The sequence below is a fragment of the Neoarius graeffei genome, chromosome 23 (assembly GCF_027579695.1).
Source record: "Neoarius graeffei isolate fNeoGra1 chromosome 23, fNeoGra1.pri, whole genome shotgun sequence".
NCBI lineage: Eukaryota > Metazoa > Chordata > Actinopteri > Siluriformes > Ariidae > Neoarius > Neoarius graeffei.
The window spans coordinates 27689031-27702172 of NC_083591.1; the positions used below are offsets into that span (position 1 = coordinate 27689031).

The 13142-nt window shown below is 38.5% G+C and overlaps 2 protein-coding genes across 5 annotated transcripts in view; both read left to right on the forward strand.

Annotated features, from left to right (window-relative positions):
• atp1a2a (ATPase Na+/K+ transporting subunit alpha 2a) overlaps positions 1-13142 on the forward strand; it is a 431823-nt gene that overhangs the window by 343503 nt on the left and 75178 nt on the right. For all 4 annotated transcript variants that reach the window (XM_060906007.1, XM_060906008.1, XM_060906009.1 and 1 more), the window contains 3 exons: positions 5318-5472; positions 5848-5971; positions 10845-10990. In XM_060906007.1, the coding sequence (XP_060761990.1) occupies positions 5318-5472; positions 5848-5971; positions 10845-10990 (425 nt within the window). The remainder of the gene's footprint in view (positions 1-5317; positions 5473-5847; positions 5972-10844; positions 10991-13142) is intronic.
• sdhc (succinate dehydrogenase complex, subunit C, integral membrane protein) overlaps positions 1-13142 on the forward strand; it is a 443337-nt gene that overhangs the window by 170022 nt on the left and 260173 nt on the right. The gene's annotated exons all lie outside the window — the stretch shown is intronic.

Below are 13142 nucleotides of genomic sequence, written 5' to 3' on the forward strand. Positions count from 1 at the left end.
TACAGTAGGGGTTTCCTATTGTCTTCTCCTGGATTACTTATAGAGCTTTTCTCCTCTCAACTATTCACACACATTCTCACCTATGGACAATTTAGAGTAGCCAATTAACTTAACTGCATGTCTTTGGACAGTGGGGGAAACTGGAGGAAACCCATGCAGACACAGGGAGAACATGCAAACTCCACACAGACAGGCCCCTGTTGGCCACTGGGCTCTAACCCAGAATCATCTTGCTGTGAGGCAATGGTGCTAACCACTGCACTACCATGCCACCCTCCTCATTGGCTAGGAAAAAGAAATTTCCCACATGACCGGGGATACCCTCATGCATTGTGGGATGTTTGTGCATGCACATTTCAAACCATATATAGTACAGCTTGTTCAATACTCAAACCATATTGTTGAACCATCAGCGAGTCTCACGAATTTGTTACACATTTTCCAGGTAAGTTGCATGATCTGCACAAAAAAGCATATGTAGTGAGGCAGATTGATCTCTCGTGCCCAATATGATGCTTTCATTTTGATTATTTAAGGCTGAGATCATTTGAAGCTGAGAAAAGAGGGAAACTTAGAGCCATTGCAGAAGCCAATACAACAGTTTGGAATATCCTGAAAAATAAAGAATTCTCTGGTTAATTACAACAAGACATGGAACTGGTCAACCAATGAAAACACCAGTTGACGACAAACATTGTAAGTGCTGTGAAGGAAAAAAAACCCAAAAGCAACAGTCAGTGACATCACCAACAATCTTCACAGGACGGGGTGAACATGTCGCAACCCATCATTTGAGGAAGACTTTGAGAGCAGAAACGTAGAGGCCATACCACAAGATGCAAAGCACTCTTCTGCAGTAAGAATTGGAATGCCAGATTGGAATTGGCAAAGAAATACCTCTGTATTCTGTATGAGCCACAAACATTCCAGAACCAAAATTAACCTCTATCAAAGTTCTAGAAAGCCAAAGCGTGTAGTCCATGGACCAGACTTATTGGGCACAGCACATCCAACAGATGCTCGATCTGATTGAGATTTGGGGAATTTAGAGACCAAGTCATCACCTTGTCATGTTCTTTAAATCATTCCTGAACAATTTTTGAAGTGTGGCAGGGCTCATTATTCTGCTGAACATGGTCATTATCATTAGGGAATATCGTTGCCATGAAGGGGTGTACATGGTCTGCCACAATGCTTAGGAGGTAATATGCAGTGCATGAATTAAGGTGGTCATTGGCCCCCTCATTTACTATAAACACCAAAGCCACAGAAAAAAGGCATTCACACTGCATCTGCAAGCTGGTAACAGCTTCTAGCTTTCTAAACCAACAGGTACAACTGCAGAAGTACAGAATACCCTATTTTATTGAGGAAAAATCACAACGTCCTTATAGAGACATGAATCGTGGGTGCTGCTGTGCAATACTCGAATAAAGCAAAGCCACAAAATACAATAAACACAGCAGCAGCACATAATAACAGCAATAATGCAGCAGCATAATCATAAATAGCCTACATATTCCTACCTTTAGAAGTTTTTCTTCCTTGTTTTTCTAACAGAGAAAAATATTACTTTCTGGTAAAGTCCAATTTTTGCAGGATATCACTTTCAGTCAGAGATGGGTGATTTAGTTTGTTTTGGCCCATTGTGGATCTCAGTCTATTTTTAACTAGTTTCAGTTTTGAAAAAAAAAAATGCACCCCACTGACATTGGTTACAGGCAAAGTCATAAGCTGTCAATGCTCTAATCAACTTTTGACTGTAGTTTCCTTCCTCTTATAAGTTGCAGCATTGACCTTGTTGAAGTGTCCTCATTTTCTTTAATAAATTCTCTGAATTGTCTGAGTTTGTTCACAAAATCTCCCTCCAGATCAGCTGCATATTTCTTCTAGAGATTAGCCACTCCTGTAAGAAGCACTTGTATGAAGATGGATGCAGTATTGTTCAAAAACCCAAACGTCTGCTAAATATCTTTGGAGGAGTGATGCCTCTGATTCTGATTTGTGAGAAGTTGATCTGCATCTTTGTTCTGACAAGTATCAGGTCCCATTTTAACCCAGTATGTCCTCATATGTTCATCAATTTTATCCCAGCATGCAGGATCCAAGTTAATGGCAGCAGGATTTGCAGCCCCTTGTGCACTTTCTGCAGTAACAGGTGAGGCCGTCATGGAGGTATTCGTAGCGGCTGGGATATGGCTAAATCTCAGGGTGTTGGTGGTACAACATACTGGTGTTTTGGGTGATTGAAGTGTCAATTCCTCTGTCTCGGAATAATTATCTGAGTGAGATGGTTGTGAGCAATTCCAGTGTTATGGACGTGACACTTGAACTCAAAATGGCAACAAATGACCCAGTGCATGTTTTATTGTCTCCCAGTATTTAAACAGGTGTTGCATATTTTAAGGCTGTACCATACTGGAGAAGTGATAGAACAAGAACAATTCCCATAGTACATCTAGGGCATGCCAGAAAACGCCAATAAAAGATGCGTTATGGACGTGACAGAAAAAGTATCACTTTTCTTGGGTGACTGTACATTTTTATCAAACTCTGTGAAATTGTAAACCTAATGTCGAAATGGAGATATCCATTTGATAGAGGGGTCCAAGGTGAATATTAAAAAATCTTTGTTTAAAATATTTTGTATTTCATGCAGAGTTTCGGAAGGAAAAGTCAGCGTTATGGATGTGACGAAATTCCGTTATGGATGTGACGCGTCTGAAATAGACATGGCGTATGTTTAGAAAATCAGCAATTTAACCACCATAACCCTTTGAAAAACTCTCTAAATATCAGCTAAAACTATCAGAGTTCTTAAATAATATTTAGGATGGCTATTGTTTTGCTGTTTTGTGGATTTTAGCATACATTTCTGTGGCTTGTGGCAATAATATAGAATTGTACATGATCAAAGTTGATTTTAGCTTGGGTTTTACATTATAAGAAAGAAAGACTGACAGTGACACATTAGGTTGGTTACAAATTGGTTCAACTTATTCACATCTGTAAAATACAGGCCTAGGTGATATCTCTGGGAGTGGTTTTGATGTATTTCATGTTGCTTTATTTTTGCATGGTGAGGTTGACATTTACATGGAATTGCCCTTGTGAGGCATTGTCATGGTCAGCTTGGCTGGTGTCTTTGTCATGGATAGAGCTAGCTGCAGCTACAGTCAAAAGTTGATTGCAGTTGTTTCAACCACATCAATGTTAACCCTTTGCCCACAGTCCTCCTGCTGTGGATCTTCATTATGTAGCTGACTAGCCGAATATTCAGCAGCCTTGAAATATCCAGTGAATTAAGGAATTAACTTTATTAGCTCTTGATCAGTGTTCTTTCAGCTATTGTACTTTTTGTTTTTGTGCTCTACTAGCATATTTTCTTTCTGAGATTTTGCTGCTATGCTGCCCAGTAGCAGTAACATACGTAATAGAAAACCTAAACTGGCCACATCTACCTAGTCAGCTGCTTAATTTTTTAAATCTTTCCTATGGGTCAATATGGGTAAAGGGATATTTTCTCTCTCTCTCTGAAGTAAATTTAAATAATTAAAAATAGTCTGCCCAATCCAGGGCTCTTACACACCTGAGGCCCCTAGGCCAGCCTGTGCATTAATCTGCTCCTGGTGGTACCTGTCAAAGTAACATCTACATGCGTGCTAAGACCCAGCAGAACATTGCCCAGAGCATCACACTGCATCTGATGGCTTGCCTTCTTCCCATAGTGTATCCTCTTTCTAAAGTAAGTGATGCACATGCACCTGGCCATCCACATGATGTAAAAGAAAATGAGATTCATCAGACCAGGCCACCTTCTTCCACTGATCCATGGTCCAGTTCTGATGCTCATGCACGCATTGTTCGTGCTTTTGGCAGTGGACAGGGGTCAGCAAGGGCACTCCAACTGGTCTGTGGATACACAGCCCCATACGCAGCAAGCTGCAATGCACTGTGTGTTCTGACACCTTTGATGGACAGTATTAATTTTTTCCGCAATTGGTGCTACAGTAGCTCTTCTGTGGGATTTGGACCAGACAGGCTAGCCTTCGCACCCCACACACATCATTGAGCCTTGGGCCCCCCGACCCTGTTGGTGGATCACCAATTGTTCTACCTTGGACCAATTTTGGTAGATACTAACCACTGCATACCGGGAACACCCCACAAGCCCTGCAATAGTGGAGATACTCTGATCCAGTCGTCCAGTCAATCACGATTTGACCCTTGCCAAAGTCACTCAGATCCAAACACTTGCCCATTTTTCCTGCTTCCAACACATCAACTTTGAGAAATGACTGTTCACTTGCTGCCTAATATATTCTACTCCTTGACAGGTGCCATTGTAATGTGATAATCAATATTATTCACTTTACCTGTCAGTAATTTTAATGTTATGGCTGATTGGTGTATAGAAAAATCAAAAGAATTGGCCTTGCCGGTCCAATACTTTCAGAAGGGACTGTATTTATCTGCCTCTACGGACAAGCCACTACTGAGACATCACACAAAAAAGGTTTAATTAATTCAACAACTCAAAATGGTGATAAATTTAAATAATAAACAAAATCATGATAAAATGGCATATATTCCTTGCACACATTGATTTCATGACTTCCACTAATTTGTATCCATATGTAACTGTTAGCACAAAATATAAAAATTACACGTAAAATAATAAGATGGATGTTGATTCATGAGGTATTTCGTAAGCTGCCGAATAACGAGGGACAACTTGTTAAATTAAACCAATTGCAATGATTAATGTGATAATTACAACTAACTATTCAAAGCAACATACTAGACGCCTATAAAAGTTATTTCAATGCCATCTTCTTATTCATATATTTTCATATTAGTCTGTTTCATTTTTTATTTTTACATTGTTTCTTGTTTTTATGTTCCATCATATTATATTTGAGAGCAAAAAAAAAAGTTATTTCCTTCTTCAGTACACATTTTTTTTTATCCATCTTTCTAAAAGGCAAATGCTTTAAAGGTGGTGGCCTAGACACTCCTGAATAACCCTGTCTCAGAGTGATTTGCATAATCTGAAAGTGATCCCAGAAAATCGACTTAAGCAGCTGTGCAACTTGAGTGTGAATGTGAATAACTTTACCCACATAAATATTGATATTATTTTGGGACTTAAGTTGGCAACGTAACTCACTATCTCTGAATATGTGTACAATGACCTTTAGTCATCAGTAGTTTTCCTGTGTAGGCCATAAACCCCAGAAAGGGATATTAAAGTTATAAAAGAAAAAAGATCAATTGCAGAATCATTTTTGTTATCTCTTCTGTCTATCTCTTGAAGGTCGTTTGATCTTTGATAACCTGAAGAAATCAATAGCCTACACTCTCACCAGCAACATCCCTGAGATCTCTCCCTTTCTCTTCTTCATCATTGCTAGTGTTCCTCTGCCTCTGGGCACTGTCACCATCCTCTGTATTGACTTGGGAACTGACATGGTAAAACACGCACACACACACATCCCTTACACATTCCTCTACGCCAGGTACCATCACAATTGTCTGCCTTCAGTCTACAGCTATATGCCAGAGTGATAGTAAAGACTGCTCTCTCACTCAGTCATTTTTTTCATTTTCCTTTCTATGTAAATCTATTTGTCTTCATCATTTTCAAACTATGAATGTCTTTGGCCTTCATGTGACATAGAGAGCAAAGAAACACTTCTGCACACACATGCAGACAGTCACACAAATACATAATTACTTATTATGCCATTGTTGCTGTTTTACTGCCCCTGCCCATCGGCACTGTCACACTTTTTTTTCTATTTCTCCCTCTCCATCTCTCTCTCTTGCTGTCTCTTTCTCACCCAGATTCCTGCCATTTCTCTGGCTTATGAGTCAGCAGAAAGTGACATTATGAAGCGTCAACCCAGAAATTCCAAAACTGACAAATTGGTCAATGAGAGACTCATTAGTATGGCATATGGGCAGATCGGTAAGACATATGCTCACACACAAGGGCAAGTCTTTACCTATCCACTGTGAAATTTTGAGTCAAGTCAAATGAACCATGGCCTTAGACAACCATGATCTTAATCCTTAGATCCTGATGAATGCAATTAGTGGCCATTTTACAACCAGTTTTCTCAGTTTCATAGCTCAGGAATAGTTTATTTTTCAGAAATAAGTTGCACATCTTTAAAAATGGAAACCTTTCTCTTTTCAATCATTGAGGCTTTATTGTGTGATTATCAATCATTAGGGTCACATATTCATCAAAATGTGGTTCACCCAATTATCTCAAATACACACTACCCTGTATAGTCATGAACAAAGCAGAAATAGAGACTTTGGCTCAGGATGTATTGTGCATGATTGTTTAAATCTTTGGCTGTATATCTGCCCATGGCTGTCACCAGAATGGATGACACTGCAGAGACAGTGTTACATAGCCCCATTCTTCCAAACAGAACATGGCCTGTGTTGACTACCCATCAGATAAGACTTGGGGGTATCTCAAAATTGTACATGGCATCATTATCTTTATAGGAGCAGGGGCAGATTATCATCCCCCCCGGGAGTGTGTAAATAAAAAAAAAAACCCTCAAAAATAAATAAATTGAAATGAAGACACAGACATAATTTGGCTTTCATTTAAGATAGCTTTTTACTGGCTATCACGACAGCTAAGCAAGCCTTGAATTGCATTTCTTAATGATGCATTTCTTAATTCCCACTTTCATGTGAAACAATGGTCCAACTGTCGTGTGAACCTAACATTGGTAAATCTATAAACATATCTGCCAAACCTATCTGAGAATATGCCCAGGCCTGCACTCTGTCCAGTGACGGCTCTCAATTGTGGACTTCACTAACCAGCTGCTTGTGTACTTTGGGGAGCACCCTCAAAGGGCTCTGCTGTGTAAAGCCAGGTTAGCCCATTGGATAAAGGATGTAATTGTACAAGCATATTTAAGCACAGGTAAAGAGGTGCATTTTTCCATTAAATTCCATTCAGTGTAAGCCATGGCTACCTCAAGGGTGTCACTCAGAGGAGTGCCACCTTATTTTACAGGTTGAATGTTCCTTCATTGTAACCTGCATGTGCTTTGAGTTTGAGTGATTCCTATTTTCAGTAAGAAGCATTGTTTAAAGCTGCATTCTGTAGGATTGAGAAAAGAGTAGACTTAGTTTAAAAATTTGAAAGAGTACAACTTCCAGGTCTCTCCCCCTCTCTCTCTGCTGCGCTCCACCCCGCCTGTAAAGCCCCTCCCTGCAAAGGATGCTGCAGTACACACGCAGGCTGGCAAACACGACAACTGAAGTTGTTTGATAACAGAAAATGTCATGAATAATGCTATATAACCAGTAAACCACTTTTGTCCACAACACTTTGTGGACAGAAACTTGAGCTTATCACCAAAGTTGGATGCAAAGCAAGCTCTTGGAATATTTGTGTAAACTTGTAAACCTTAGTAAAGTCAACAACAGTATTCAAAAGCTGAGAAAACTTAAAAATCTCTAGGATCATGTTACCTTGATAATTTGAGTTTTCTCAAATAATGAGCAGATGGCCCAGACCCTGCTTAAACGTGTTTCCATGAAGGAAAACAAGTCTGCCGTAATATCAACTCAAAAATCCGTGTTATACTGTTTTGAAAGTACTTGTTAAGGCAATAATAGAGAGAAGTTTGCTGGACATACATGTTTTTGTCAGTTGCAAATACCAAAGTTTTATTTCTGAGTCAGATTAATTTGAAAACTTTTATGAGATCAACAATTACGAGTTATCGTTTTTACAGTGCATAGGTGATCATTTAATCTGGTGACTGTGAAGGCCACAGCATATGATTTACATAATTTCATATACATCAAATCATTCAGTGATCCCTCGTAGCCTATGGATATGCACATTGTATAATGACTCGTCATCGGATAAAGGTTATCAGGCAGAATACATTAGGCACTTTTGGACCAAACAGTTCTATGAACTTATTGAGAGGAACTAGCCCCTGGGAAGCTCCCCTGAGAACCACATGCCTTCAAGGGCTTTTTTTTTTTTTTTCCAGTTTGCATTTACACTGCCAGTAGGAATGGTGAAGTGGTGTCAGCCGGCTGACAGTTGCAATAGTGACATCACTACTTTGTTTTCATATGAATGTGCATCTTTTTCACTAATGTTCTTGTTTTGCTGTGAAAATGATAAACTATTAATGTTAGGATTTAAACTTGTCCACTTTTGCCTGTCATGTTTTGGTCACGTTTCCATAGAAATAGATAATTCCACTGCACATTAGAATGGGGGAGACCAGGAAGAGTTATGTGCTGACAGAAAATTTTTTATTGCATTAAAAAGAGCAAATTTGTGGTGGAAAATAGTTAGCGATTGCTTAAAATACGTTTACCTGACATGTTAGTACAGTATGGATTATTATTTTATAGGCTGAAAAAAACATGATCAAGAACTTTTTTTTTAATTAACATTTTTACATTTAAATTTAATGCATCAAAATCATGCTATATTTCCTCTGTCACATATCCAAACTCAATTCCAAAAAAGTTGGGACACTGTAAACATTAAAAAAAAAAAAACAGAATGTGAAGATTTGCAAATCATGGAAACCCTGTATTTCATTGAAAATAGTACAAAGGCAACATACCAAATGTTGAAACTGAGAAATTTTGTTTTTTGAAAAATATATGCTCATTCTGAATTTGATGTCCGCAACAAGTTTCAGAAAAGTTGGGACGGGGCAATAAAAGACTGAAAAAGTTGTATAATGCTTAAATAAAATTAATTTGGTAAATTGGCAACAGGTCAGTAACATGATTGGGTCTCATCTCATTATCTCTAGCCACTTTATCCTGTTCTACAGGGTCGCAGACAAGCTGGAGCCTATCCCAGTTGACTATGGGCGAAAGGCAGGGTACACACTGGACAAGTTGCCAGGTCATCACAGGGCTGACACATAGACACAGACAACCATTCACACTCACATTCACACCTACGGTCAATTTAGAGTCACCAGTTAACCTAACCTGCACATCTTTGGACTGTGGGGGAAACCGGAGCACCCAGAGGAAACCCACGCGGACACAGGGAGAACATGCAAACTCCGCACAGAAAGGCCCTCGCCGGCCACGGGGCTCGAACCCGGACCTTCTTGCTGTGAGGCGACAGTGCTAACCGCTACACCACCGTGCCGCCACATGATTGGGTATTTTAAAAAAAAAGGCATCCCAGAGAGGCTCAATCTCTCAGAAGTAAAGATGGGGAAGGGTTCACCACTCTATGAAAGACTGCATGGGCAAACAGTGCAACAGTTTAAGAGTAACATTCCTCAATGTAAAATTGCAAAGAATTTGAGGATCACATAATCTGTGGTACATAATATCATTCAAAGATTCAGAGGCTCTGGGGAAATCTCTGTATACACAAGACAAGGCTGAAAACTGACACTGGATGCCTGTGATCTTCAGGCTCTTAAGCGACACTGCATTAAAAGCAGATGTGTCTGGAGTGGAAATCATTTTATGGGCTCAGGAACACTTCAGAAAACCATTTTGTCTTTGAAAACAGTTCATTACTGCATCCACAAATGCAAGTTAAAACCATATATAAACAATATCCAGAAACACTGCCACTTTCTCTGGGCCAGAGCTCTTTTACGATGGACTGAGGCAAAGTGGAAAATTGTCCTGAGGTCTGATGATTGAAAGTAGAAATTCTTTTATAAATCATGGACACCACCTCCTCTAGGCTAAGGGGGAGATGGACCATCCGGCTTGTTATCAGTGCACAGTTCAAAAGCCAGCATCTGTGTCTATGATGGGATGAGGGTGAATTACTGCACATGACATGGGTAGCCTGCCTTCCCAGATGTACATCATTAATGTTGAATGATATATACATGTTTCAGAGCAATATGCTGCCATCCAGACAAAATCTTTTTCAGGGAAGGCCTTCTTTCTTTCAGCAAGACAATGCCAAACAACTTTCTGCACATATTAAAACTGCATGGCTCTGTAGTGAAATAGTCCAGGTGCTAAACTGGCCTGCCTACAGTCCAGACCTGTCTCCCATTTAAAACATTTGGTGCATTATGAAGTGCAAAATATGACAAAGGAGACCCTGAACTGTTGAGCAACTGAAATTGTATATCAGGTAAGAATGGGACAATATTTCTCTTTCAAAACTACAGCACTTGGTCTTCTCGGTTCCCAAATGTTTAGAGTGTTGTTAAAAGTAGAGGTGATGCAACTCAATGGTTAACATGCCCCTGTCCCACCTTTTTTTGAATGTGTTGCTGACATCAAATTCAAAATGAGCATGTATTTTTCAAAAAAAAAAACCAATAAAATTTCTCAGTTTCAACATTTGATATGTTGTCTTTGTCCTATTTTCAATGAAATATAGGGTTTCCATGATTTGCAAATTATCATGTTCTGTTTTTATTTACAGTTTACACAGCGTCCCAACTTTTTTGGAATTGGGGTTGTCGGCTCAATAAGGCCTGGACTTAACGGTCAGTCCATATGTTTTTTGTTCCTTTTGTGTTGGGAGAGTACCTACCCTCAAGTAGGAGCTCAAAAAAGTCCCTCAAAATAGTGTCCTAAAAACTATAATCATTCTCAGTTCCTGCAGTGTGGACATGCAAAAATGGGAGAACTTCTTCTAACAGTTCCAAGAATTATGAGAAACTTTCTCCAGTCCAAAAGCAACTTTTGTGTTGATTTCCAGTACCCCTCACTTCTAACTGAAAAATTCAATCCAAACCATGACAGCAAAATGCTCCCCACACCATAATAGAAAGAACAATTTTCCTTTAATTTGTCACCCGACTATACTTATTTGTGTCTATGTGTAGGTATGATCCAGGCCCTGGCTGGATTCTTTACCTACTTTGTGATATTGGCAGAAAATGGATTTCTGCCTTATAGACTTCTAGGATTGCGGCTTGACTGGGATGACCGCAATGTCAATGATCTTGAGGACAGCTATGGACAGCAATGGGTACAAGCACTTGTGCACACAAACACAGATTAGTTATACAGACCTATTGGCACGTCTCTCACAGACCTAAAATCACTGCTGGAGGTACGGTATACAAAATGCAACAAAATACAATGTTTTTATGCAATTTATTTGCATCACCTTATATTTGTTGAAGATCAAAGTTCTGGCACAAGCATACATTGTATGGCAATGTATCAAACATTTAGACAAATGTTCTATTTGAGACATTCTGCACCAATCTATTTTAACCAAGCTTACAACTACCACTCTACCACTAGATAGATAGATGGATGGATGGATGACTTTATTCATCCCCAAAGGGAAATTAGATTGTCATAGCAGTCTGGTAAATACAATGAAATAAAATAAAGTACTGAGGTCAAGAGAATAAAAAAAAGATGTACACATACCTTAAATAATATATTGTGAATATGTACATAGAATGTACAATAGGATGCGAATATTACAAAAATATGATATATAATATCAATGCGGATAATATTCCTACGTCACATGTCCCATAGTAAACACTAAGTATACGTTATACTATGTTATATGTGGTGCAGAGGGTGACAGGTAGAATTAGTCCAAATGTGTGATCGTGGCTCTAACAGAGGTAGATGAGTTGTAAAGTCTGATTGCCGTGGGTAGGAATGATTTCCTGTATCGTTCATTGGAGCAGCGGGGTTGAATGAGTCTGTTGCTGAAGCTGCTCTTTAGCTTGTCCAGTGTTTTGTGGACAAGCTAAAGAGCAGCTACACTATTTGAATATGATATGAAATAATTTATACCTCTTTTTAAAACATACTTAACATAATGAGGGATTGATAAACACAGTGTGTCTTCAGATCTATCTGGAGACTTTCAGATAGGCCATCAATGCAATTATCACTAGACAATTTCCTTGTGCTGCCCCATCTTGGAATATTTTCTCTCAATAGATATAGATACTGTATTTCACTACTGAATAGAGTGTCTCCATGTCTACATGGGAAACATTCAACCTATTTTGAACAATGTGCGGTGTTTTGTAATGTCTTAGCTCTGTAATTTTATTTATTTTTTTAATTTCTCGTTTTCTTTCTTTTGTATGTACAAATAGTTACATACATTTTTTATACATGTTCGAAATAAAAATAAATTCATTCATTCATTCATTCATTCATTTTGAAAACATGTCAATGATTGGCAAGCAATACTGATTCCCTTGGTATGGTGTGAGTTCAATGAAATCCAAACAAAACATTTTGGTAACACTTTATTGTTCAGCTAATGGGTCCTTCATTAGTAGTACTTTATTAGCATTTATTCCTTTTAACTATTAGTTAATTACTCAGTAAATATATTATTGAGTTCATGATTAACTAAGCAGTAATTACAGAGTCTTCCATTTGTCCTACATAGATTTAATATTGATCTACATAAAACTATGGCTCTATTATAATAACTCCTGACTAATTACTGATCACATCGACATTAATTCCCAAAAGCTAAGTTTTGCCTTCCTCCCTAATATACCTTAAACTATTTCAGTACCAGTGTCTCCAAGTTATAAGTCTAAAAGTAAACATAATAATAATAATAATAATAATAATAATTTTATTATTATTACATTACATTACAGGCATTTAGCAAACGCTCTTATCCAGAGCGGCATACAACATACCCAAAGCAGCCTGGGGAGCAGTTGAGGGTTAGGTGCCTTGCTCAAGGGCACTTCAGCCATGACTGCTGGTCCAGGGAATTGAACTGGCAACCTTTCGGTCCCAAAGCGGTTTCTCTAAACCTATATCTATAAATAGATATCGAGGTTGTGTTATGTTTCTTAAGAAGAGCATAGGTTCAGAGTGCTGTTTTTATTTAGCTAGTTGTCTAAAGAAAGAAATGGACAATAACCTACAACCCCGATTCCAAAAAAGTTGGGACAAAGTACAAATTGTAAATAAAAACGGAATGCAATGATGTGGAAGTTTCAAAATTCCATATTTTATTCAGAATAGAACATAGATGACATATCAAATGTTTAAACTGAGAAAATGTATCATTTAAAGAGAAAAATTAGGTGATTTTAAATTTCATGACAACAACACATCTCAAAAAAGTTGGGACAAGGCCATGTTTACCACTGTGAGACATCCCCTTTTCTCTT